Source organism: Ischnura elegans, chromosome 5 (genome assembly GCF_921293095.1).
Source record: "Ischnura elegans chromosome 5, ioIscEleg1.1, whole genome shotgun sequence".
NCBI lineage: Eukaryota > Metazoa > Arthropoda > Insecta > Odonata > Coenagrionidae > Ischnura > Ischnura elegans.
Window position 1 is genome coordinate 133,290,446 of NC_060250.1, and position 23,201 is coordinate 133,313,646.

The 23,201-nt window shown below is 37.3% G+C and overlaps 1 protein-coding gene across 3 annotated transcripts in view; it reads right to left on the bottom strand.

Annotated features, from left to right (window-relative positions):
- LOC124159577 (dnaJ homolog subfamily C member 16) overlaps positions 1-23,201 on the bottom strand; it is a 98,456-nt gene that overhangs the window by 12,038 nt on the left and 63,217 nt on the right. For all 3 annotated transcript variants that reach the window (XM_046535476.1, XM_046535477.1, XM_046535475.1), the window contains exons 11-12: positions 13,058-13,268; positions 5,935-6,072 (exon numbers count right to left, since the gene is read on the bottom strand). In XM_046535476.1, the coding sequence (XP_046391432.1) occupies positions 5,935-6,072; positions 13,058-13,268 (349 nt within the window). The remainder of the gene's footprint in view (positions 1-5,934; positions 6,073-13,057; positions 13,269-23,201) is intronic.

Sequence of the window (23,201 nt, forward strand, 5' to 3'; positions counted from 1 at the left end):
TGATTTGATGGGATTGGAGGAAACTAAATCTGTCATCCAGAGCCTTGTGACAGTATGACTCGATGCAGTATCCGCAATTGACTACGGCAATAAGAATTGCAAATCCAATTAAATTTCGTATTTTATACGGGCAGCTATCAGAAAGAAGGATCATTATAGAGAAAAGACACAAACATTCCTCAAAAGTAATTTCATTATTAATAAAATGGTTTACTGAATACATACCCCTATAAAAAAATTGTACAAACCTGTTCCAAATTTTTATTTTGTGGTATATCCCTCCTTAATATAAGTAAATGAAAAAAGAAATACACTAGACTCTACTTATTACGAAGTTCGCGAGACCAAAAAACCAGAGGTTCGTAATAACAAAGTTCGTATCAACGTTTCTTTTAGGAATCATCGGAAAAAACAGTATGTAATATACAGGATTAAATTATGCGGAAATATGTTTAAACAGGAAAATTCGTTCCAGTTTCTCAACAGAAGAATGCGGCACGACTCAATCGAGGGTTGATATCTTCCCGAATACAGTAAGTCCGATATACGAACTGGATGCGTTCCAAGACCTTGTTCCTAAGTTCATAAACCTACAGTTCGGGCGCCGAGAGTTGTCCGATGACATACAGAATGGTCTAGGTCGGGGTAGGGGGCAAGGTTGCCAGCTAAAAAAGGGAAACGCCTACAAAGGGTTCCACGAAGAGAGGATGCGGAAGGGACGCCGCGCGTGAAGGACCGAAAGAGGAAGAATCATTTGTTTTGGTGATTCGAAGAAAGGATTTTTTGTGGATTAGCCATATTTTGGTGCGCCTTATGCTGTTGACAACGTTGAGAGACAAGGCGAGGGTGCATTTGGAGGACAGCAATTGGCTGTAAACCGTGCTGACGTAGGGTTATCTGCCCCTCCTAGTGTGCCGTCATGGGGCGACTCTCGCCGGCCGGACTGTATGAAATTGCATTGAGAAGTACAGTTATCCTACAACACTGCATCACAATTGTGCTGTAGCTCACGATATTACGAACTGATCTAGCTGGGCGTGCGACGCAGCCGGAGCTGAAAAAAATCATTCCTCGCGGTAAGAATGATCGGACGAAATGCTGAACAGTTCCCAAATTCACACCGGATTCAATGAAACTCTGTTCAGATTTTGCCCAAAGTGCGAGTTCCTCTATGCCAAGCCAAACCATGAACCGCATCGGCCAAATCGAAAGGTGCCAAATTCGAAATTTGAAAATTTTGAATCTCTGAAAGTTCGTAAATCGAATGTGCGTAGGAAGAGGACTAACTGTACGTCCAATTTGCGAACGATTACGAGTGGGTCACCATGGCTTCACAGGAATGAAACTTATTACATGATGTTGCGTGTATGCTGGAGAAAGAACCATAATTTTCGCTCTTGGGCACATTACGCGAGGAGAACTTAAACGTGGCGCAATTATTAGAAACTTAGCGTAGTTTATATCCACTTAAATGTTGTTGGTTATTTGTAGAACTTCATAATAAAGTGCATTTTATAGCCGCCGGGACCGGGACTGAGGTTCGTTATTTCTTAAAAACGAAAATTTCGCAATAATGTTTCTTTTACTATAGCTTGGATAAGCCTTTTTGTCACGACCAACGATTTGCTTCGCAATAACGAGAAATTCATAATAACGTTGTTCGTATTAAGGAGAGTCTACTGTAATTGAAATGGATATGAGCTCAAAACTTAATCATGTATCATTCAAATAATTTTTTTAATTGCTATTCAAATGGAAATAAGTGTAAGAAAAAGTCAAAACCTTTGGTGATGGGGATACCTGATATAATTTGAATGCAGCATTTTTCAGTAAATAGGATTTATTTTCGTCTGAAAATTTTCGCGGCTACTTTTATCAATCTTTTTGGTTGCTTTCGGGAAATGCTGCATAGGTAACATTTTCTTACTCAAAAATTAAGAATGAGTCAGTCTCATCAATTCCACATCATTAATTCCACAGCTTCAATACCTTTGCGAGTTGCATACAAAGAACTTATTCAAATGTTTTGAATCTTTTTTAATCACGTCTATAATTATAAATTTTATGAATTTGATGGGTTTTTCTCTTTATTTGACCATTAACTCACAATTGATGCATCATTTACCCTGATGCCAACGCAGGTAACGAAAAATATATTTTCCGTTTTGCAGTGTTGCCTACATCTAGGCAACTGATCTATTCACCTGAAATATTGTTAATCCGGAATGTCCCAAGCATTCTCAACTATCGATCTTCTACTGTATAGTAAATATCTTGGACATATGCTAACCCATAATCTAACAACTTGATGACAACACCATTCCACCACCACTATCAGGCATCTATAAGGTATGGAGGCCACTCTGCTTTCGTTTGTCAATTCACCAAAGGACTCCCATAATTGAATGATAACGGGTTCAAATTTTAAATATTTGTGAAGTATTTTTAGTAGGATATCAAGGTGAGGATAACATTACTTAAACCAATAAATTCATATGAAAGATGTACATCAACCTAAACTTCGACAAATAATTTTCATTAAAAGATTGTACTATCATTTTCAAAAGTATATAGACACCCAGGAGTCCCACATAACTGAAGGGCCCGGGGCGGTGGAAACTGGTGAGACTGGCACATACAGTGACCTGCATCCCTCACTTCTACGCCACCAACGAGGAATTCAATTTTAATTTTTTTTATCCATTAACCACCTCCATTGGAACAATGCATCATTTCCGCTGATGCTCGAGCACATTCCAAAAAAAAAATACTACAGTAAAACCTCACTTATGAAACTTTCAATAGAAAACCAAAAAAAGTTTCTTAAGTGAGGAAGTTTCATAAGTGAGCTTTTTCGGTATTCAGCATGAAATCCTTTCCTATAGGGGCCGGTTTGTTTCCAGGATGCAATTACTCACTTGGAGGCAAGAAATTGAAGCCTAATAATCTTATTTACCCACAAACAACACCAAAAATGATGTGTTAATTTAAGAGAAACATAATGTTGCATTCCTGCACAACATTTCCCACGGTTTAACGTCTAGCATTTCTGGCACTAAGGTATCATACTGGAGAAATTTCGGAATGATGATCACTAAATGTTCACAGAGAACCCAATTTTTTAAAAAAGTTGACTCATTAAAAGCAGTTTTCAGGAAATACATTTTTCCCCATATAGGCAAACCCAAGATTGGAGATTGAGGAAATGAAATACCTGAGGAAAGTCATCCAAATTAACCTCGTAATTAGGGAGCAAAATTTCACTGATGCATCACGGAGGCTTCACACCCTATGGACCCAGGTTCATGTCCTGGCCGAGGAAGAAAGTTTTCAGAGATGGCTGTATCCCTGCTTGAGAGTAGTGTGGACGGAACTTCCAGTGCAACACACTGTCCGGTAGATGGGACGTTAAGCCCTGTTTAAGCCTGTTGTTACAACCTGGCTAATTCTAACACAGGGTTTCTATACTCCCTCCCTTACCTCATGGCGAAAATGACCCCAGCTGTCGATTTTCCTCCCTCTAAATACCATGCCATAGATAATATGGAGCACCCGGCAGTGGTGTAATTATGGTGGGGCGATGAGGGGATGGATCCCCCTCCAAAGCCTCAGAGGAATTAAAAAAAAATTAAACAAAAGTCTAGCTTTGATATACAGCAACTGCATCAACTTAAAGTTAAATTTTAAGTGCCAAAATGATGTAAAACATATTTACAGGCATGCCTTTTTTTTATTTTTGCTGGGAATTCCCGTTCAGGTACTACCATCACCCCCAAAGCATATTCCTAGTTGCGCCACTGGTACCCGGGATATTCTGTGACTAAGACTTTTCCGGTGCTTAGATCACTTCTTTTAAGTGAGCATTTGAAATAACTGTGCAACTGCTATCAGTGATGAATGAACAAAAATAGATTAAGAGCTTGGAAAAATCTCCCCTCTCAATAATGTTTATGCACTAAAAAAGAATTTTCCCATGAAATTTTTGCAACAGTAGATTGAATCTACCAGGTATTGCTTCTCTGTTGGCATTCTTCCACGAATTCTGCGCCGGGAACTTCGACTCACAAGCCATGTGACTCATCTTCACGTAATATTTTGCTTCCCCATATCTGATTACAACACCAGACACTTTATGTACTTCGATATCATGGTTATAAGTCATTCCTGAGTCGAAAGGAACTGCCTTATCTTATGCGTTTTGAATTTGACTTTAATGATTACGTTACGACTGACGACGCAAGTTATTCTCCAAGGGCATTCGTACTATCTATCGTTCAGTTAAAAAATAAATGCTTGCCACCGGGCAGACTCAAGCTAATAGCTACTCAAGGTTCAACTTTGTTTCATTTAAACCCTCTGAGATACAAGTTGGGTCAGTTTTGATCTGCGGCCCGCGTAAGCAACTTTCCCTCGCCTCCATTCGTCCCGCAGATGTGGGATTAGCCCGCGGAATGAGACCACGCATGCTGTTTTTACCATCATGTTGAATCACCATCGACTTACGTCCATACTACAAATATGATAATTTTTTTTGGATGACCTTGGAAGCCAAAATTTTGGTACGTGAGGATTTTTAACGGCTCATTGAGGTGTTATTTCACTGGGGCGACGGAAAAAAATAACCTTGGAAAATTCTAGAAAATCTTCCGTTAGAGATAGATATTCCAGATTAACAATCATCTACTGCCGTTAAAATTATTATCTAATAAACAGCATTGCTCATTATTAAAACTTATTATTCTTCATTGACATATATATGTAATGAGCACATACTACCCCCACTCCTATGACTAAAATCGGCGTGCGCACCGCAATCTTCTTGTACAGCAGTTCTCTGACAAGTCGCATAAGTGAGGTATTTTATCTCATTGGACTAGAAAAATGCGTTTCATAACCGAGTTCATCGTATAAGTGAAAAGTTACATAACTGAGGTTGGAAATACATGTGTTCATACGGGGTTATTCACCGGACCAAAAAAAATTGGCGTATAAGTGAGGTCACCGCATAACTGAGGGTCGCATAACCGAGGTTCTACTGTATTTCCCATTTTGCAGTGTTGCTTGCATTCAGGGAGTTGATCTATTCACCAGAAATATTGTCAATCTGGAAGGATTTTGCTCTCACCCAATCTGGATTGACAATCTTCTACAGTATATGGAACATGTAACAAAAGGTGTGAAAGACAAAAAATACTATGTAGGTATGAAAAGATTATCAGATAGGAGAACTTAGTGGAGAGCTGCACCAAGCCAATCTTAAGATTGCTGAACAACGATGATGGTGAACAGTTTTGAAAGCACTACGCTCAAGTCTTTAGGATGCTTTGAGAGAGTACTCCTGCAGGGCCTGGCTTATCATTTGACAAAGCCAAGGTAATGGAGAGGGAGTAAATACATTACCTCAGGCTCCATAGAGAGGCCACAGAAATATCAAAATACAACAACTTCAACAGATAGTGGAATATTTTGACGACGGTGAACGTTCACATCAATTGGCAAGGGAAAATATTCATCTGAAGCATGAAGCAAGCCAAAACTTTTTGCATTCCTTCTCGCACCATGAACCTCGCTGAATTGCCATGAGAATCAAGAAACCTGGATAGCAAAGAGGTGTGTGCAGTCGACCAGAAAGTCTTTCTGCTTTCTCTCATCTCCTCTTTCCTTCTTGGACACGGGGAATTTTTCCCCATGGCTGTGAAATTCAGCAGAGGAGGAGTGTACCACCTTGACTGGACTCTGAGAAGAGTTTCGACCAATAGGAAAGCAGCTCACATAAATGGCAGGAAAGAGGCTGCATATAAAGGAGACGTTACCAGTGACCTGACACACTTGCCTTCAGCCTGAAGACACAAGCTGCAGTGCTCCCAAAACTGTAGTCACCTGGGCAACAGCAACGTGGGCACTCATAACCCAACACACACACACACCACATACCTCTTCTAGCTGCTTATCTCCTTGCTCCAAATCGGATGTTTCCGTGTCTTCCGATTCACTTGTGTCGAAGCCCATGAATGCACCGTTAGCTGCCCCTGGGTCAGTGTTGCTGAAGTGCTTGGTCATCTTGACCATTCTCTGGAAAAGAAGAAAATTATCTCACGTCATCACCACACAATCTTCAACAGCAGTTCCACATAATTCCAGGGACATCAAGAGGGGATACATACAAGCTATTAGGGACTCCAAAAAAGGACCAACATAATGTCTGTTAAAAAAGGAATATATTCCTGGGGAGGGTCATCAAATTTGTCCATACCTAATTCATGAAAATCTCCAAAATTTGAGAATTTAAGGACTTGAATGTAATTTCATTGAGATTCAGGAGACAACACAAACTTTTTGTGCGAAAGATCCACAGAGAAAAAATCATCCGCGTCGACCGGGATTGCGCCTTTCGCATGATTGTGCATTGCGGGTGACTCCCGTAAAAAGTTATCACCCTGGGGGGTTACCATGTAAATTCGAGACAGTCTTCGGATTCGCCTTCGGCACGGAATTCGACTTCGAGTCCGCTTCCGAAGGCTTGCCGAAGACGAAACCGAAGGTGCTTCGGCGCGACCACGTAACAACCTTCGACTCGCCGGCTTCGAATTCGAAAAGCTTTTCGAAGAGACGCAATAACTGACGGATGAAACAATGACGTAATCATTTACAGCCAATGAAGAACGTGTGCCGCATTGGGTGTGTCTGCTTCCGTCTGCTTCACAAATACACAGAATAAGATGTAAGTATTTCCATTTGAGGTAAGTAACTCGGATAGTTGCTCGTATTGTAAATATCCTTCATTACTTTTAAGGCGCAAGAAGTTGTTTTTATTGTATAAACTTATTTACGTCGATTACGGTAAATAATGAAATGCTGATGAATGATATTGAATAAACAAGCCAACGAAATCGAGGCCAACGATGCCGGAATGCCAAACTGCAGCTGTTTCAACATTCTGAGGCTTTTATTTTCGTCCCAACAATAGATGAACAACCTTTTAAAATGTCAAACAAAGTATTTCTCTCATAATACGTAATGCGTATTTCAACAAAGCAAATGTTACAAGCCGCCTAATTCGTTCGTTCATCCACTGTTGGGACTCCTGAATTTAATCAATGTGAAATCAAGCGACAATTAAATTAAGGTATCAAGAAATAACTCATTAACCGAATATATCATGTGACCATAGCATTGATTCTTTAATATCCATTCATTCATCAGTCACCGTTGCGGCTTCATCTATTCGCCAGTTTTGGTTGCCATTCTCTCTGCACAAATTATACTAATACTGGTTTTTCATTTTAGTTTTTGCATTTAGAAAGTTAAGGAGACTGGAGCCATGGAAGGACAACATCATAAGGTGAACTACAATGTTTGTTAAGCTACTTCTTTTGAGGTAACACATACTTAACTGTGAGCATTGATAGTTCCCTGAATACTGACTGGATAACCGAGAAGGCAAGTGGTATAAACCTAAAGGTATAACATAATCATTTGGCGCATTTTATGATTTAAGTGCTCTATATCACTGAGATGGTATGTTTTGCAATCACTGCATGTCTTCCTTTACCAACGAAATGGAAGTCTTATCCCGTAGAGGTAAGTTGTTTGTTTATTTGTTTTGTATACGGTGGTGGGAATATTCATTTATATGGTGGGAATGTGAGGAAATATAATAAGTTGTAAATGAATTTGCATTATGTTTTTGTACATACGAAAGGCGTACTTGATACCATGAAGGAAGGTATTTACCAGAAAAGTAATATTTAATGGATGCTAGTTACTTTGGCTGTAATGATACATACTTGCATTGAATTGAAATGGTTGGTAAAAAATGCCTCTAATTCTGTAGTAAAAGCATAGACAGTGACATAAATGGTTGCAATCCTCCTGAAAGATGAATTATGTGCATCTTTAGTTTGAGTGTTAGTGTCATTGATGCCATTCCATGATTAGATGGCATGATTCCTGTGAGGCTTTTTTTACTGTGTTACCCAACCTGGGTTATATTTGTGGTAAATACATTATTAATTTAATATATTAATTAAATGCCTTTCTACGTAGTTTATAAAGTGTGTTGTATTTTAATTAGATCATAAAGCTACTGTCAGTACATGCAGATGTTCCGCGGTAACAAATGTCATTTATTTTTACATTAATGGAAGTTATATTTGTATGCCTGAGAGGTTAGATGTTTTTGCAGTATGTAATAATGTTATTTCTATTGCTTTATTATGTTTTCTAATCAATGCTTGTGTTTCTCTACCAGCAAAGATTACATGCTGTTGTTTGTTACATGAATGAAAGGTGTGCTCATACTCAAAAGGAAAAATTGAAACCTTAAAATGCTTTTTAAAAACAGTTTTACCTAACAAATACATCTTTAAGATAATATTTTTTCCCTCAGCATTCATATGTCGTCTAATCCATTATGATATTTCTAAACGATACCTTTATTGATTATATTTTGTTTGCAAATTGTTTTGGCTAGTTAAATGAATGTGAATTATTATAATTGAAGGAGATAATTGTTTTGTTGTGATTGATTATTCACAATTCATCTTTGCAGAGTACTTCAATTTACAATTTCAGAACATGATGCAGGCAAAGGAGCCAATTTCAGGGTCTCTGTAGAGCAGCGAGCCATAATGCTGCAATTTATGGAGGAGCACCCTGCATTTGCTCGTGACCAATTATGTTGCCCAAAAGGAGCTGCCTCCTCCTGCCTCATCTCATGTACCTTCTACTTCACATGACCCCTCCCCAGTTCCACACCCAAACCAGCAGAGCGATGAAGGCTCTCAGGGAAAGGGGAAAAAGGAAGAGAGAAAAAAGTGGTGAGTTTTCTGGCTATCTGGGGATAAATGAATGTCAATTACTGTGCTAGAAATGAAGTGATCTCTCGAAACATAGTGACTGAAAGTAGCTGGCTCAATGAATACGAAATGCATAAGTAAGGGATGTTCTAATAGTGATATGTTTTCTCATAATAATATTCTATTCTTCACTCTTTTAATTTATTCTGTTAAAAAGTATAGATATCTCCAGAGTGTATTTGGGTTACCTTTGTCTCCAATCCAGCCAGCACTAAAATACCTTTAATACGGATGACATCCTTAGAAACTTTTTCCCAAATAGCAATATGTTTATGGTTGTTAAACACTTTTATCTTTGAATGGAATGAAATTAATACTAAACATTATTTGTAACGAAGCCTCAATTAAGATCATTCATGTGTAATTTCCTCTGTCATAACAAACATTTTGATGTACATGACTTAGTGAGTATCTAGTTCAATTAGATTCAGCCAGTTCATTCCTTTCAGAATCTTAGAGAAATTCTCACCTTAAGATAGAGATAAATCACAAAGTTATTTTTAAAAGGACAGAGGCACTTTCTGCATAAGTTGATGACATGATAGATAATTATCATTTTATGCCATTTTCATTATTTTCTCTCAAAGGTGTGGATAGCCAATAAATTTTCAGCATTCCATCGCAGTGTTGCTATGTCAGAGTATTTATATCTGCACCGTAATTTTCTATATAAATATTTGTTTCACAAAAATACATTAATTTCAATTTTTTGAGAAGTCTAATGCGTTGTGAATAAATTTATTTCAGACGATAACTCCACATTGCTCAATGAACGCATGGTCAAGGCGGCTCATGTGAGAAGAACTGCTGTGGCCCAAATGGCGAAGACCTTCCAGGCTGTTGCGAATGAGTAAGTTAAATTGGAGAAAGGGAAAGGTATCCATACATCTTTCAACATTTCGAGAGACTAGAGATGTCTCCAAGTTAAAAAAATGCTTTATTATTTCATGCTAACATTTTCCACTGGCTACTGCCTACATTGGCATAACATTGAATTAAGTCGGTAAAAAGGCAAATTTCCTAATTTCACAATCTAAGAACATACAAAAATTATATAGATATAATTGAAAAAAATTTCATTAGTCGTTCTTAGAAATAATTCAGTCCCAATGGTGAACTATTTTTTTAATTGGATTTATTTGAACAATACCATGTCATTAGATTTCCACTAGCTATGATAACATTGATGGGATGAAATGATTTTCTATTTAAAAATACGTTTTCCTGCTCTTTTGGTGCTTTGATGACTAAATAAGTAAACATCAACATAGCCTATTGTGCCAGGTATTTGTGTGACAAGGTAATTCCTGGGTGAAAAGAAAGTATATGTTATTATTAATTCTTGATTTCTCTCTTTTATAGATTCATCGAGTACCTGAGAAGGCATTAACTTTGATATTTTTTAATGGTAGTATTTCATGTAAACCAAATTGATTTTTTTATTAAAAGTAAATGTATATTTTAATTTATTAAATGTATTGAAAACTTTGTAATGTTAATGATAAATAAATCAAGACTTAAAATATAATGTATCCATGCTTGCGAATGATCCTGCTCATTTCCTCTCTCCTCAATGGTAAGTGGATCAATTTAGCAAGGATTTCGTTTGAGTTGAGAGCTTCTGTTAACTCCTCAATGGAATTGGACACGCTGCTTTGGCAGAGTCAGAGATTACTATCGGTTACGGTGCTTTTTTGGTAGCTTCCCTGACCATAAAAGGGAAGTGCATAGAGGACCTACGTAAGTAATTGGAATAAGTCAGTAGCGTATAAGCCACATGCAGAGATCATTTTCTTAGCCTTGATTTATTTTAACTAACTTTTGACTCCGTGCTACTGCCTTGTGTGGTCTCAAACCTGCCACAAGTTCATGCACCATATCTTTTTCAGGCGGTAGAGCCCCTTGAAGACGAGCTCGTCCACAGCAAAAGGGTCTGAGGAATCCCTGATTCCACGCAACCTAGCGCGATTGTGTGCAACATTTTTGAGCTCTCTCTCTCTCCCTTGCCTTCTTCTCAAAAAGTTGAGTCCCCATATCTCATCCATAGCTTTAGTTCAGAGTTTCATCATGCATCACAGATCAATCAAAGATAAGATTTTTATATTTAAAAAACTAACATGGAGATTAAAATATCATAATTATTCTAAATGGCAATGTCCACAAATCCTTTTCACCATTCGAATTGTAGTAGAATATTATATTAGCCTCAAATATGAAAGTTTGCGAATCATCACTTCTGCCACAGCCAAAATTGCAATATTTCGGAAATTAATTAATGAATTCATCGAAAATGTTTAGTGCCATCATGTTTTCGTGAAAGTAATATTCCAATCTAACTTCATCAATGTGCATTGATTGTCTATATTGGACATTTTTTGAGATAATGGATTGGCTATGGCATCATGGAAATGTTAGTAGTAATGACGATGATTACTTACCGATACAGCTTAAAAACTCCATATTTCATTAATCGTGAAGATGTCGGCCCAAAAAACGCGAACGGATTAGTTGCATTCCAACTTGCATGAAGTACATTCGAACGATAACATAACTTGGGCATTTTAATTTGAAAACTTGACTATTTCATGACTTCAAAGGAAGCTTCAGGATATTAGATGTATTCAATTTCTTAATCATACCTCAACGTAACTGTAATCAACATAATACGATACACGGAGTCATCATCTTGGCCAAAACACACAACCGGGAATTCAAAAATCTGCAATTCGAAGCCTGTAAACGGATTTTGTTAATGTGCCATGTTTAAAATTGATTAAATTAAATAGTAGCATCATATGAGCAGCGTGGTTAACCTCAGAGGACACAAAAATTACGATATACGAAAGCTCGCCAAACCTTGAACCGAGAATCCGTATTCGGCACTGAGTATTCGAAGCCTCAAACCCCTTCGAATTCGCATGCCGAAGTTCGATTCGAAGGTCGTGCCGAAACTCGGAATGAAATGCTTACGTGGTCGCAACAATCGGGAACCACTTCGAATGTGACGTAACTTCGGCTCCGCTTGCCGAAGTCGAAGTCGAGAGTTCGGAATCGGCGTTTACGTGGTAACCCCCCTGGCTAGTCCCGGTATAATTTAAACTAGTCAAGAGCGACCACCTTTATGCATTCAAAGTACGGGCTTTGCACTTTTGCTGTGGTGCCATGCGCACGATTTGGACTGCTAGTCGCATAATATGCTCAGAAGTCCAGCAACACCTTGTCCGGTATAGTCCTCAAATTTCCACTGGGGAGAATAATGACTTGGTAGCTTAACTGGCTAGAGTACTCGACCAGAAATTGGGGAATCCGGGTTCGAATCCCGGTCAAGGCAAATGATTTTTTTCCCTGTGGATTTTTTGCACGTTTCTACTGTTCTCGTGTAACTTGATATTTTCTTTCGAAGCTAAGTTCTTCACAATACGATTCCTGCGTGAGCTGGAACCTTTTGTTTGATTTTGGAGAAGAGGAGAGCATCAGAGAGGGGAGGCAAATGCTGAATGGAAGGGGTTAGCGGGTTTGGATTGGGAAATGTGCTAATGTTACTATCCCACGGTACTCAGCTTCTCCCTTTGGTATTTCAATCTCCTGGGGAAGATTCAAACTATGTGTCTGTCATCATTAGCCACATATAACACATCGTAAACACTTCGTCTCATTTTCATCAAACGATGGATGTGGGAAAATTATACAATGGGACCGCAATCTTCAAACTATCTATAGGGAAAACGATACTTCGGGGACCGATAGATGTGGAAAAAAATTACATTGTCTTTATGGAACTTTATTTGGGACCAGGAACAGCAAACGATGAATGCGGGAAAGATAGATCGGGTTCCACAGTAGTCTTTGGGTGCAGTGCGAGAATTCAATCCTTAGGGCAAGTTTTCCCTGGATGCTCCATGCGTCAACAACTGATTTTTCCATGACAACTCAACCAATTCTATGAGTTGATTCAGGAAACCAAAATTCCCAGAGTATTGAATATTTTCTCTATATATCAGGTGAGTAGATACACAGCATACACTAAACTCAAATTTTGTGGATTCCAATCAAACAGAATTGAATAAACACAAAAACGATTTTGAAAACATGAATAAATTGAGGGAAAATAGTTAACACAAGTTTCTATCGGTGATTGGTGAGCAAAATACCACGAGATAGAAAGCACTCGGCTCCCGCTCAGCAGCAGCTTTCCTTACCTTGGAGCCTTTTCCTTTGGAGCACTCTGGATGTTTGGCGTGATACATGCAGAAGTACTTCCTGTGTCCATTGAGAGAGAGCACAGTCCCTATGCAGTTCTTGGGGTTGATATTCAATTCTCTCGGCTCCAACAAACTCAGCGTCAACAGCCTCTTGTACCAATCCAGGCCACGCTCCAACGATATGTAGCCAAACATGAGTGTCTTGTTCCTGAGCAAAGGACAAATTACAAAAGGACACAGAGTAGGGATATACAGAGAGGACAAAACGGCTGAAGGCGGTAATAAGCTCATTGCGCATTTCACCATGTTCTAAATAAGGAAACGTGGCTTGAGTTGCTATCATTCGCGCTTGGCGTGGAGCATTGTCGCACAATTTTTGTTTTATTCCTCCACTCTTGAATGCTTTCACGTAGTGTGCTAGTGTTTTAAATAAACGTTGAAAATGAATGAAGCGGAAAATAAGACGAGAAGAAAAGGTTTTGCTTGGTGTTCAGCCATTAACTGCAAAAATAAAAGCGGGCATGACGGAAGCAAAGTTGAGTTTCTTCAGTTTCCCTAAAGACCCTGTGAGGTAAGTAATTTCATTTTTTTCTGAGTTACATTGCTGATCGAAGAAACTAAACTTATATTCGAGTATTTTTTTGCATGTGAAATGAGATTGTCGAAAAAGTTTAATAAGAATTTGTGGTGTTGGCGCAGGTCCAAGGAATGGGTGATTTGATGTCGTCGGTCGGATTTGGAAAACAGGACTGTCAGTTATTTACATAATAACTGCCGGATTTGTAGTGTCCACTTCGAAGGGGTAATGTTCCGGAATTTTTTGAAAAACCGAATGCATAGCCATGCGGTACTCAGTATCTTTGATGTGTCAAATCCTCCACCGACCGTGGCGAGCCAAAGGAAGCCACCAAAGCCTAGAGAATGTGTTGTTACTGGAGCGGAGGTTATGAAAGGTCAGTTGCAATGGATTTTTCCATTTATTTATGTTTCAAAATGTTATTTATTCGGACGAACAACGTTCGGACTGGTTTAACAATACTTCTGCTTACTCTAACGATGTGAAATGATCATATTATTTTGTTTTGGATTATATCCTAAAACTGCATAAGTAACAGTAATCGATGTGTGCATTATAATTCGTCAATATTACATTTTTTAATCGGCTTTTAATTTTCTGCAAGTTTCTACCAATTCAAGTACCGTTAAAGTAAACTGTGCATCAGTTAGGTTATTCTGACACTGTGGATACAGTTGGAAAGCGCGTTTATTGAAGGATTTTCCACATATTTGAAGCGGCAATTCATAAAAATTACTATAAGTTTGTTTTTCTTTCACTTGGATATGTATTTTTGCTGGATACGATATAAAAAATAAAATATTTAACTAGTGAGTAAGATAGTTCCCATGTGGATTAAATGCATTTGCTTTTATTTGTTATGGTTTCTTTTGCCTTGAGATAACTAAGTATTCAACTGCTGTGGATTACAAACTGTGATCAGTGAGAGATATAATTATAGATGGTAACTGATCAATAGCACTATAGTATAAATCCATAAGTACTATGGATTGTGAGCATTAGCCTCATTCTTGTTTATTTCATTGCTTCAAAAGTTTGCACAAAGTTTCTTAAGCTACCTAAAAGTGAGGTAATAATATGATGGAACCTTATATGATGTGTCCTTAATGACTAAACCTGCTGAATAACATGCTTGTGTGAGTGAAATGTAAATACCTTAATTAATTAATCTTTGAGATGAACATTTTACAGTGGTATTTTGTGGAATGTATGATTCATTAAGAACTAATGCATGCTCATGAGCCCTTAATTAATTCTTTATCTGTGTGTTTATAGATGCTGAACAACCACCAAAGGGTATTGACGATATCATGCTAGTCAATGTGGATGATCTACTAGGATCCAGCCCCGGTGATAACGACAGTGATACCATCAGCAAGTTAAAGAAAGTCATCAATAGGCAGAGGGTTGAAATACATCGGTTAAAGAAGAAGAATGAAGATTTGATGGACAAGGTGAAGGTTTTAAGGGAAGAGAATACATTGGAGTCTATCTGTGACAGGTATTTGCCTAAGAAAATGAAGGATTTTGTGATGATGTTTGAGAAAGGAAAGAAACCTTCATCTGGCAAAAAGAATAAGGTAAAGTCCATGTCTTTGGGACTTTATTTTTTGAGCCCAAAGGCATATTCTTATGTAAGTCACTTCGTTCCACTACCTTCACCGAGGACTCTTCGCCGAATTCTAAGCAATCTTCGGTAACCACGGGTATTTCTGACTGGGTTATGAAAAATGTGCACATGAAGATTAATATGATGGGTGATTTATCCAAACATTGTGTATTGTGCATTGATGAGATGTCATTATCAGAGACATCATGTTTTTTAAATTTCCATCACAAAATTAGTCCTCCAGAAACGAGTCCTCTACTTAAGACTAATTCATCAACAGCCATTCAGCAGTCTAGCTCTACAAATTTTTTAGGGTTGAAATTAACTGAAAACCTTGATTGGCAATATCATATTGAGGATTTAGTTAGCAAAATGGCAACGGGAATATATATGATTCGCAAATTGGCTCCAACTACTTCATTAGAAATACTGAAATTGATATATTATGCCAAAATTCATTCTCACTTGGCTTATTGTGTAGTTTTATGGGGAAACACAAGTGCTGCTGCTAGAGCATTCTCTATGCAAAAAAGAGCCTTGAAAGTTATGGCAAATGTGTCCATCAGGTCTCCTGGAAAGCCATTATTTCTAAAATATAAAATAATGACACTACCAAGTATGTACATTTTTTACTGTGCATTATTTGTAAAAAAGAACCCTACCTTATTTTTACCAAACTCCTCGGTTCATGCCTATCTGACCCGTGGGAGTGAAAATATACATATTTTACAACAATTATGTGCCAAAAGAGGTCCACATCACTCTGCCTCGCTTATTTTTAACAAATTGCCTACGAGTATAAAACATATTTCAAATATTAATGTTTTTAAGACAGAATTAAAAAATTTTTTACAGCCTAAGGGTTATTATAATGTAAATGAATTCTTGTCTGATAGTTCATGACAACATGTATGTTTTGATGTTCTATGTCACATGTTCTATGTCTGTTCTATGTCTCCCTGACAATGTTCTATGTCACCTGTTTGACCCATGGAACAATAAAGATATTATTATTATTATTAAAGCCTCATTTGTATTATAACAACAGTAAAGATGAAGTCATAGGTGTTGTTGACATGGGGGAAGGTAATAGAGGAGCCACCATTGCCAATTCAGTGTTAGTTTTAATGGTTAGAGGTATTCATGTTAACTGGAAGCAAGCTATAGGGTATTTCCTTATTAAGGGTGCTTGTCCAGCTGTTGATGTAAAATTAATTTTGCTTAATGCCATTAGGGGACTATTTTCTCTGGGATTAAGAGTGCATGCTGTAGTGTCAGACATGGGCACTAATTTCCAGCAGTTGACTGGTATGCTAGGTGTAACATCCTCCAAGCCATACTTTTTCATTGATGAGGAACAGATATTTTACATATATGATGTCCCTCATCTCCTAAAATCTGTGAGGAATAATTTGATGATCCATGATTTTCACTTCAATGACCAGGTGGCATCGTGGAAGGATGTCATTAAGATGTATGATATAGACAAGCAGCAAAGTTTGAGGCTAGCTGTCAAACTGAATGAATCAATTATTAGCCCAAATAACTTTATGAAGATGAAAGTAAAATTCGCAGCAAAGGCAATGAGTAACACAGTGGCTGCTGCAATTGAGACCCATGTTCGCTTGGGCACAGTGCCTTCCTCTGATTTGGGAACTGCTAAGTTATTGGGTCTATTTGATAAGCTTTTTGATTGTCTAAACAGTTCCAACTTGTATTCAAAAAAACCATATCGCTCTGCTATGTGTGCAGACTCTCCTCATATTCTCTTCCTGAGAGAGGCACTGGACTTAATTAAAAACATTAAAGTGAGATGTAAGGATGGGGGATGGGTCACAAAGAGAGTGAAATGTTTATATGGGTGGCAGATATCAATATCAGCTGTCATGGGCTTGTGACAAAGAATCCTTGATTCGGGTGGGAATCCATTTTTAATGACTCGTAGGCTCAATCAAGACCCACTCGAGAACTTTTTTGGAGATATAAGGAAGCAGGGTGGAAATTGTGATCATCCATCTGCCGCAGCCTTCCTTTCCGCATATAAAAAGCTTCTGCTGACCTCATTAAGGGATCAATTAGATAATGGGAATTGTTTGACTGACATGAGTTCATTTCTAACAAGTGTGGAAAGTATTTCAAGGTACACCTCCAGGAGCACTGGAACACCAAGTAAGCTCCCAATTTTACGTGTCGAGACACATGATTATAGGCACAAGTTGCTTCAACAAAATGCTGAAGTCTATGTTTCGGGCTACTTAATTAGGAAATGCCTTCAGAAGCATTCTTGTGGGTTATGCATCCGTTACTCAAATGAGAGAAACGTGATGTTTGATGCTTCTCAGATGTTTTGCATGAATAAATCTTATGTAGAGGATTCCTTTGGAGGATTATTGATGCCTAATGAATGCTTCGTGGAATTCATATCTCAAATGAATGACACATTTGAAAAACAATTCCCCAAACTTTTTTGGAACCCTGAGTTAGGGAGCAAGATATTGAATGCTATGGAAGGTATACCTTTGGAGTTGCCCTGTCCAAGCTTTCCTATTGACTTTCTAAAAAAACTATTCATTAGAATGAAGCTGTATCATGGTTTCAAGGCAATGAACAGTGATGTAAAAAGAAATGTTAGAAAAGTGAGAAAGCTGACAAAGGTGAATGTTGTTGGTGTGATGTAAAATTCTATATGTAAATTGAAAATACTGAAACTTATCATTGTGATTAAAATAAATGTTCATATGTTTTAAATAACATGGGTTGTGATTATTTTCGTGGTTTGTTTTGTTTACTTCTACCCTCATCCTTTCATTATTCGCAAAAAGACGAGGTTTAATAATAATAATAATAATAATAATAATAATATTTAATTTCCTGTTGGCTATACAAGTATAACATAGGATTTAGTCAAAAAAGAAGAAAGTTTATACAAAAGTTACATAGAAATTACAATAAAAGATAAGCAGTTAAATACATACATAATTATATTAATTTGTCATTTAGATACTCATCAATGCTATAATAGCATTTCTTAAGTAGCAGTTCTTTTAGCTTATTTTTAAAAGTATTATTACTCACTGCACATTTTATTGCATTTGGAACTTTATTGTAAACCATAGAGGCTGAGTGGTGAGGACCTTTTCTGCTTACATTATAAGGCTGATTGTTCAGATGGACATTGTCTTTACTACGTGTCCCGTGGTTATGGATTGACGAGTTGGGCATAAACAGGTGCCTATTGTTTCTCACAAAAGTACAGCAATTCAAGATATAAATACAGGGGAGAGTAAGTATTTTAAGTTCTTTGAATAGGGGTCTTCCTGGGGTCCTAATTGAGACCCTTAGCATACTCTTAATAGCCCTCTTTTGTATTGAAAATGCCTTTATTGCAGCACTACTATTACCCCAGAATACAATTCCATAAACTAAAAAAGAATGGATTTTGGCGAAGTAGATGAGACTTAGAATCTGAGTTGAGGTAGTTTGGGCAAGTTTCCTGATCATATAGATCCCAGTATTCATTTTATTGATTAATTTGGTTATGTGAGGCTGCCAGTCAAGGTTCATATTGAGATATAAACCGAGAAATTTAGTGGTGTCACAGTGAAGTATAGTGATATTTGAGTCTGTTCTGAGAAGAGGGCTTTGAATTGGTGGGTTTGTTTTATTATGAAAATGAACGAAGCATGTTTTGTTTTCATTAAGAAGTAGGTTGTTTGACCGGCACCATTTGGACATAGTTGTTAAGGTTTGACGGGCAGCACTGCTAGCATCTAGGAAATTGTCACTTATGTTCAGTGTGGATGTATCATCAGCATATAATATAACTTCATTGTTTGGAAAGTTATTATGTAGATCATTAATGAAAATGATGAATAAAAGAGGTCCTAATATAGAGCCTTGTGGTACACCACAATTGGTTGAGGCCACATCAGATCTGAAAGAACGAGCATTTGAATTGAGGTTGAGGTTTACCTGCACAAATTGTTTACGGTCTGAGAGATAAGACTTTAACCAAGATAAGGCATTGCCATTGATCCCAATTTTCCTGAGTTTGGAGTAAAGTATGGTGTGGTCAATAGAGTCGAAAGCTTTTGACAGGTCAAAAAAGATTCCTATGGTCTCTTTCTTATTGGATAGTCCCCAGATTATCTTATTAATGAGGTGAAAGGCAGCGGTTGTGGTTGACTTTCCTTTTATGAAGCCATGCTGGGAAGGGTGTAGAAGGTTATAACTGTTTAGGTAGCTAAAAATACGGTTGTAAAATAGCTTTTCAAAGACCTTGGAAAAAACAGGGAGAATAGCAATGGGTCTATAATTTTCTGAATCACTATGCGACCCTTTTTTATGGATTGGCAGGATTAAAGATGTTTTGAGAGCTGTAGGAAAATGTCCATTCAAGAGAGAGAGATTGAATATATGACAGAGAGACTGGGATATAAATTTTGAAGCCTGTTTAACAATTGGCATAGGTATTCCATCCAAGCCAGCAGACCATTTATTGTCAAATGTTCGAATCACATTTTCGACTTCAATGGGATCAGAGGGAGCAAGAAATATAGAGTTGGAACAGTTTATCGAAGTGAGAATTGGGTTAGTATTGAGATTTGCAGATTGTTATGTTTATAAAGTATGATATAGTTTTATTTTACTGTATGAGCTTCAGGAAGAATGGAGCATTTGCTGACAGAGTATGTGATATAATCTCTCCTATACACCCATTGGGTACGTACGGAATGGAATGTGAACTTAGAAGTGAGAAGTTTTTAATATATCATAACATCTCTTCTGTATATAATGCTGTATGCTTTTGATTCTTTTAGTTCATTTAGCATTTCCTTATTCTGGTCATCTTCAGGTGTAGCAGTTAATTAAAGAGCAGACTATTGTTTTCTAGGAAAAGATATAGTTGGGATTTGATCAGAGCTTCAAAAACTTTGCCCAAGACTGGTATCATGGAGATTGGATGATAATTCTGAGGGTTATCCTTAGCCCCTTTCTTGTGAATGGGGATCACTCTTGAATATTTGAGAGACATAGTAAAGACCCCTGATTGAAGACATGTATTGAAAATAATGCAGAGTGGTTCGGCAACATTTTCTTTTATACTCTTGTGTAAGTTGTTATAAAGACCATATATATCCTTGGAGTTTGAGATATTAAGTGAATTTATTATTGTTATGACTTCACAGGGTGTTATCCACTTCTAATGAAACTGGTGATTACTTTCAGTTTTTTTCTTAGCAGCTAAAGAGCGTTACTTTGGTCAGTATAGTTGGTAATGATATCCTCCACAGATTATAAAGAATTTGTAGAAAGTATCCAGTGATATAGACTGCTTCAGAGAGCCCTTAATTTTCCCTGTTTCTTTCCATGTAATTGTAACAGTAGCTTTCTGTCATTTTCATCTTATAAGATCAGTGTAAGGAAATAATTTTATTTCTAATGCTTTCTAACTCTGGGGTAAATCAATTATTTTTACTTTTAAGCTTACTTTTTTTGTTTTTCTGATAGCATTTCTTAAATAAACACATCTTTAAGAACCCCATAAATTCAGTAAATAAAATTCTAAAATTTTGCTCCAGGAAAAAACTGCAAAATCCAGTGTAGAAATCCACGATATCACATTATATGCTATTAGTCAATCTTTCGAAGGGTAAAGCTGATGGTGGGTAGGTAAGCAGATGGTATGGACCTAATTTTTAGCTGGAATATATTAAGGGGGAAAAATCTAGTCACCAGATAACTCTAGTTACATCTTTTTAAAGTCACGAAAAATAAGTGCACTGCATTTGTCAACTTATGAAAGTACATCATCATCACTTTGTGTTTCCTTCACATTTTAATGCCAAACCGTGCGATTTGGCGTTCCTTGCTCTACCTTTATTAATAAAGAAATAATTAGGCTACTTTGAATTTGAAATCCTCTTTTTTCGGTGGATGATAAGTCTTTAGCACAATTTGGTTTGAATGTACCGCATAATTTTACTTATTTTCAATATGGCCACCGTGCGCATTTTTCATTACAGAGAAACCTATGGTGCAGCCACCTAATGTCCCCTCTGTATATATCTACTCTGTGACATTAATATATATATGTAATAGGGTCATTCAATGCCATATCAGACTGCAGTTGAACCCAAACCTCCGAAATATTAATTAAAATTGGTATACAGTGCAACCTCGATAAAACGACACCCCACCGTGCTCAATTAAACACACCCCACAATGAATTGTAGCTTTACCGGAGGTAGAACAAATAAAAGCCAAATAACCTATTGCCAACACTTATATACGAACAGGATTGGTGTGGCAACGGAGACATTTCTATCCAATAAACTTAAGCATAAATCCAGACAAAAGGCAATGTTTTTTTACATCACAAAATTTCCTTGCCTTAATAATAAACTAGCCATTCAATTTACAGGTGCCATACTGAATCAAATTCATGCAAAGCATTGCTTTGTCAATTACAGTGCAGCCTCGATAAAACGAGACCCCACAGTGCTCAAATGAACACTCGCTACAGCAAATTGTCACATTACCAGAGGTGGAGCAAATAATAACCAATAAACTAGAGATGGGTCGAATAGCAGATTTTTCAAACTCGAATACCGAATTCGAGTATTAACTAATTGCTTGAATATTCGAATACCTCGAATTTCTAATACTTTGAGTACTAGAATTGTGCAAAGCATATTAAATGTAAGTTTTTTTCTTCTATTTGACTTGATGAATGTATTAATAAGTAGGTATATATCAAATACATTTTAAAAATCAACTTTTTATTTTGAATAAATTCCCCACATTGATTTTTGTTGGTTTACATCAGCTATTTTCGGTGCACTTTTCCTAAGGTATCTGTTTTTGCTGGGTGACTTTGTTTAGACAGACTTGTCATCTCCAAACTCAACTGATTTTGTACCATATGTCTCAACTTTGTTTGAACCTTGGAAATCACTGATTTAGAATCATGCATCAAGAATTGTGGCAAAAGTGAATAATTGTTCTTTTTCCAGAAATTCATACCGACTTTTAATGGAAAACAGCAAATCATTGATGAAACCTTGTACACGACTTTGCGAAAACTTCTTAGTTTCTAGGAAATTAACAATGCTACTCACAAGGGGGATAACTTAAGAAACTGTGACTGCACTTCCTTCCGCAAGCAAGAAATGTAGCTCCGTCGAAAACATCCAGAACATCAATCAATTGCTTGATAGCATTGCACTGTGATGGAGTTATGTCTACATTAAACTCAGGTTAGAGGCAACTAATGTTATAACTTGCTTCTTTTCCGGAAGACGCGTCATCATTTGAAAAAGGGAGTTCCATCTTGTGGGTCCATCCTGAATGAGCATAGAATGAGAAGTGGTGAAAATAATTTTTTGAATTTTGATGTATTGATGCATTCAGCCAGGGGCCCGTGCATATGCCATTTTTTTTACTGTTATTTTAATGAAAATTTTGATCCTTTATCAACTTTGAGGTGTCACTGAGGAGCCGTCGCTCGAACAAAACTGACGTCAGGGGAAGCCCGCATCCTTGCAGTCTTTGAATTCGTGATGATCTTCCCAATGAGTGGAACGGTTCGAGAGCAGCAGCTCAATGTGTAATGGAAGGTACCCCAAAAGTCGATTTCCCCCCCCCCCCCATTTTTTTGAGGAATTTCGTGGGGGAAGCCAGGGATTTTCAGATTTTTCCCCCCCGATCATTTTTGGTTCCCCACGTCGAACGATATCTTTTCACCACTCTAATCTGCGAATTTGATGCAATTCGTCAACTTGCCTAAAACAGCGATGCATGCACTAAACGACTAGAGTCCTCAACGTTTTGATGTATGTGTATTTATGACTGAAATCACTTTTGTACATGTTTAGTTTGTTTTCTGTTCTTGAGTTCATTTGTTGTTTGTTTTATTTGTATGTGAGCATGTTTGTTTATATTTTGATTTTATT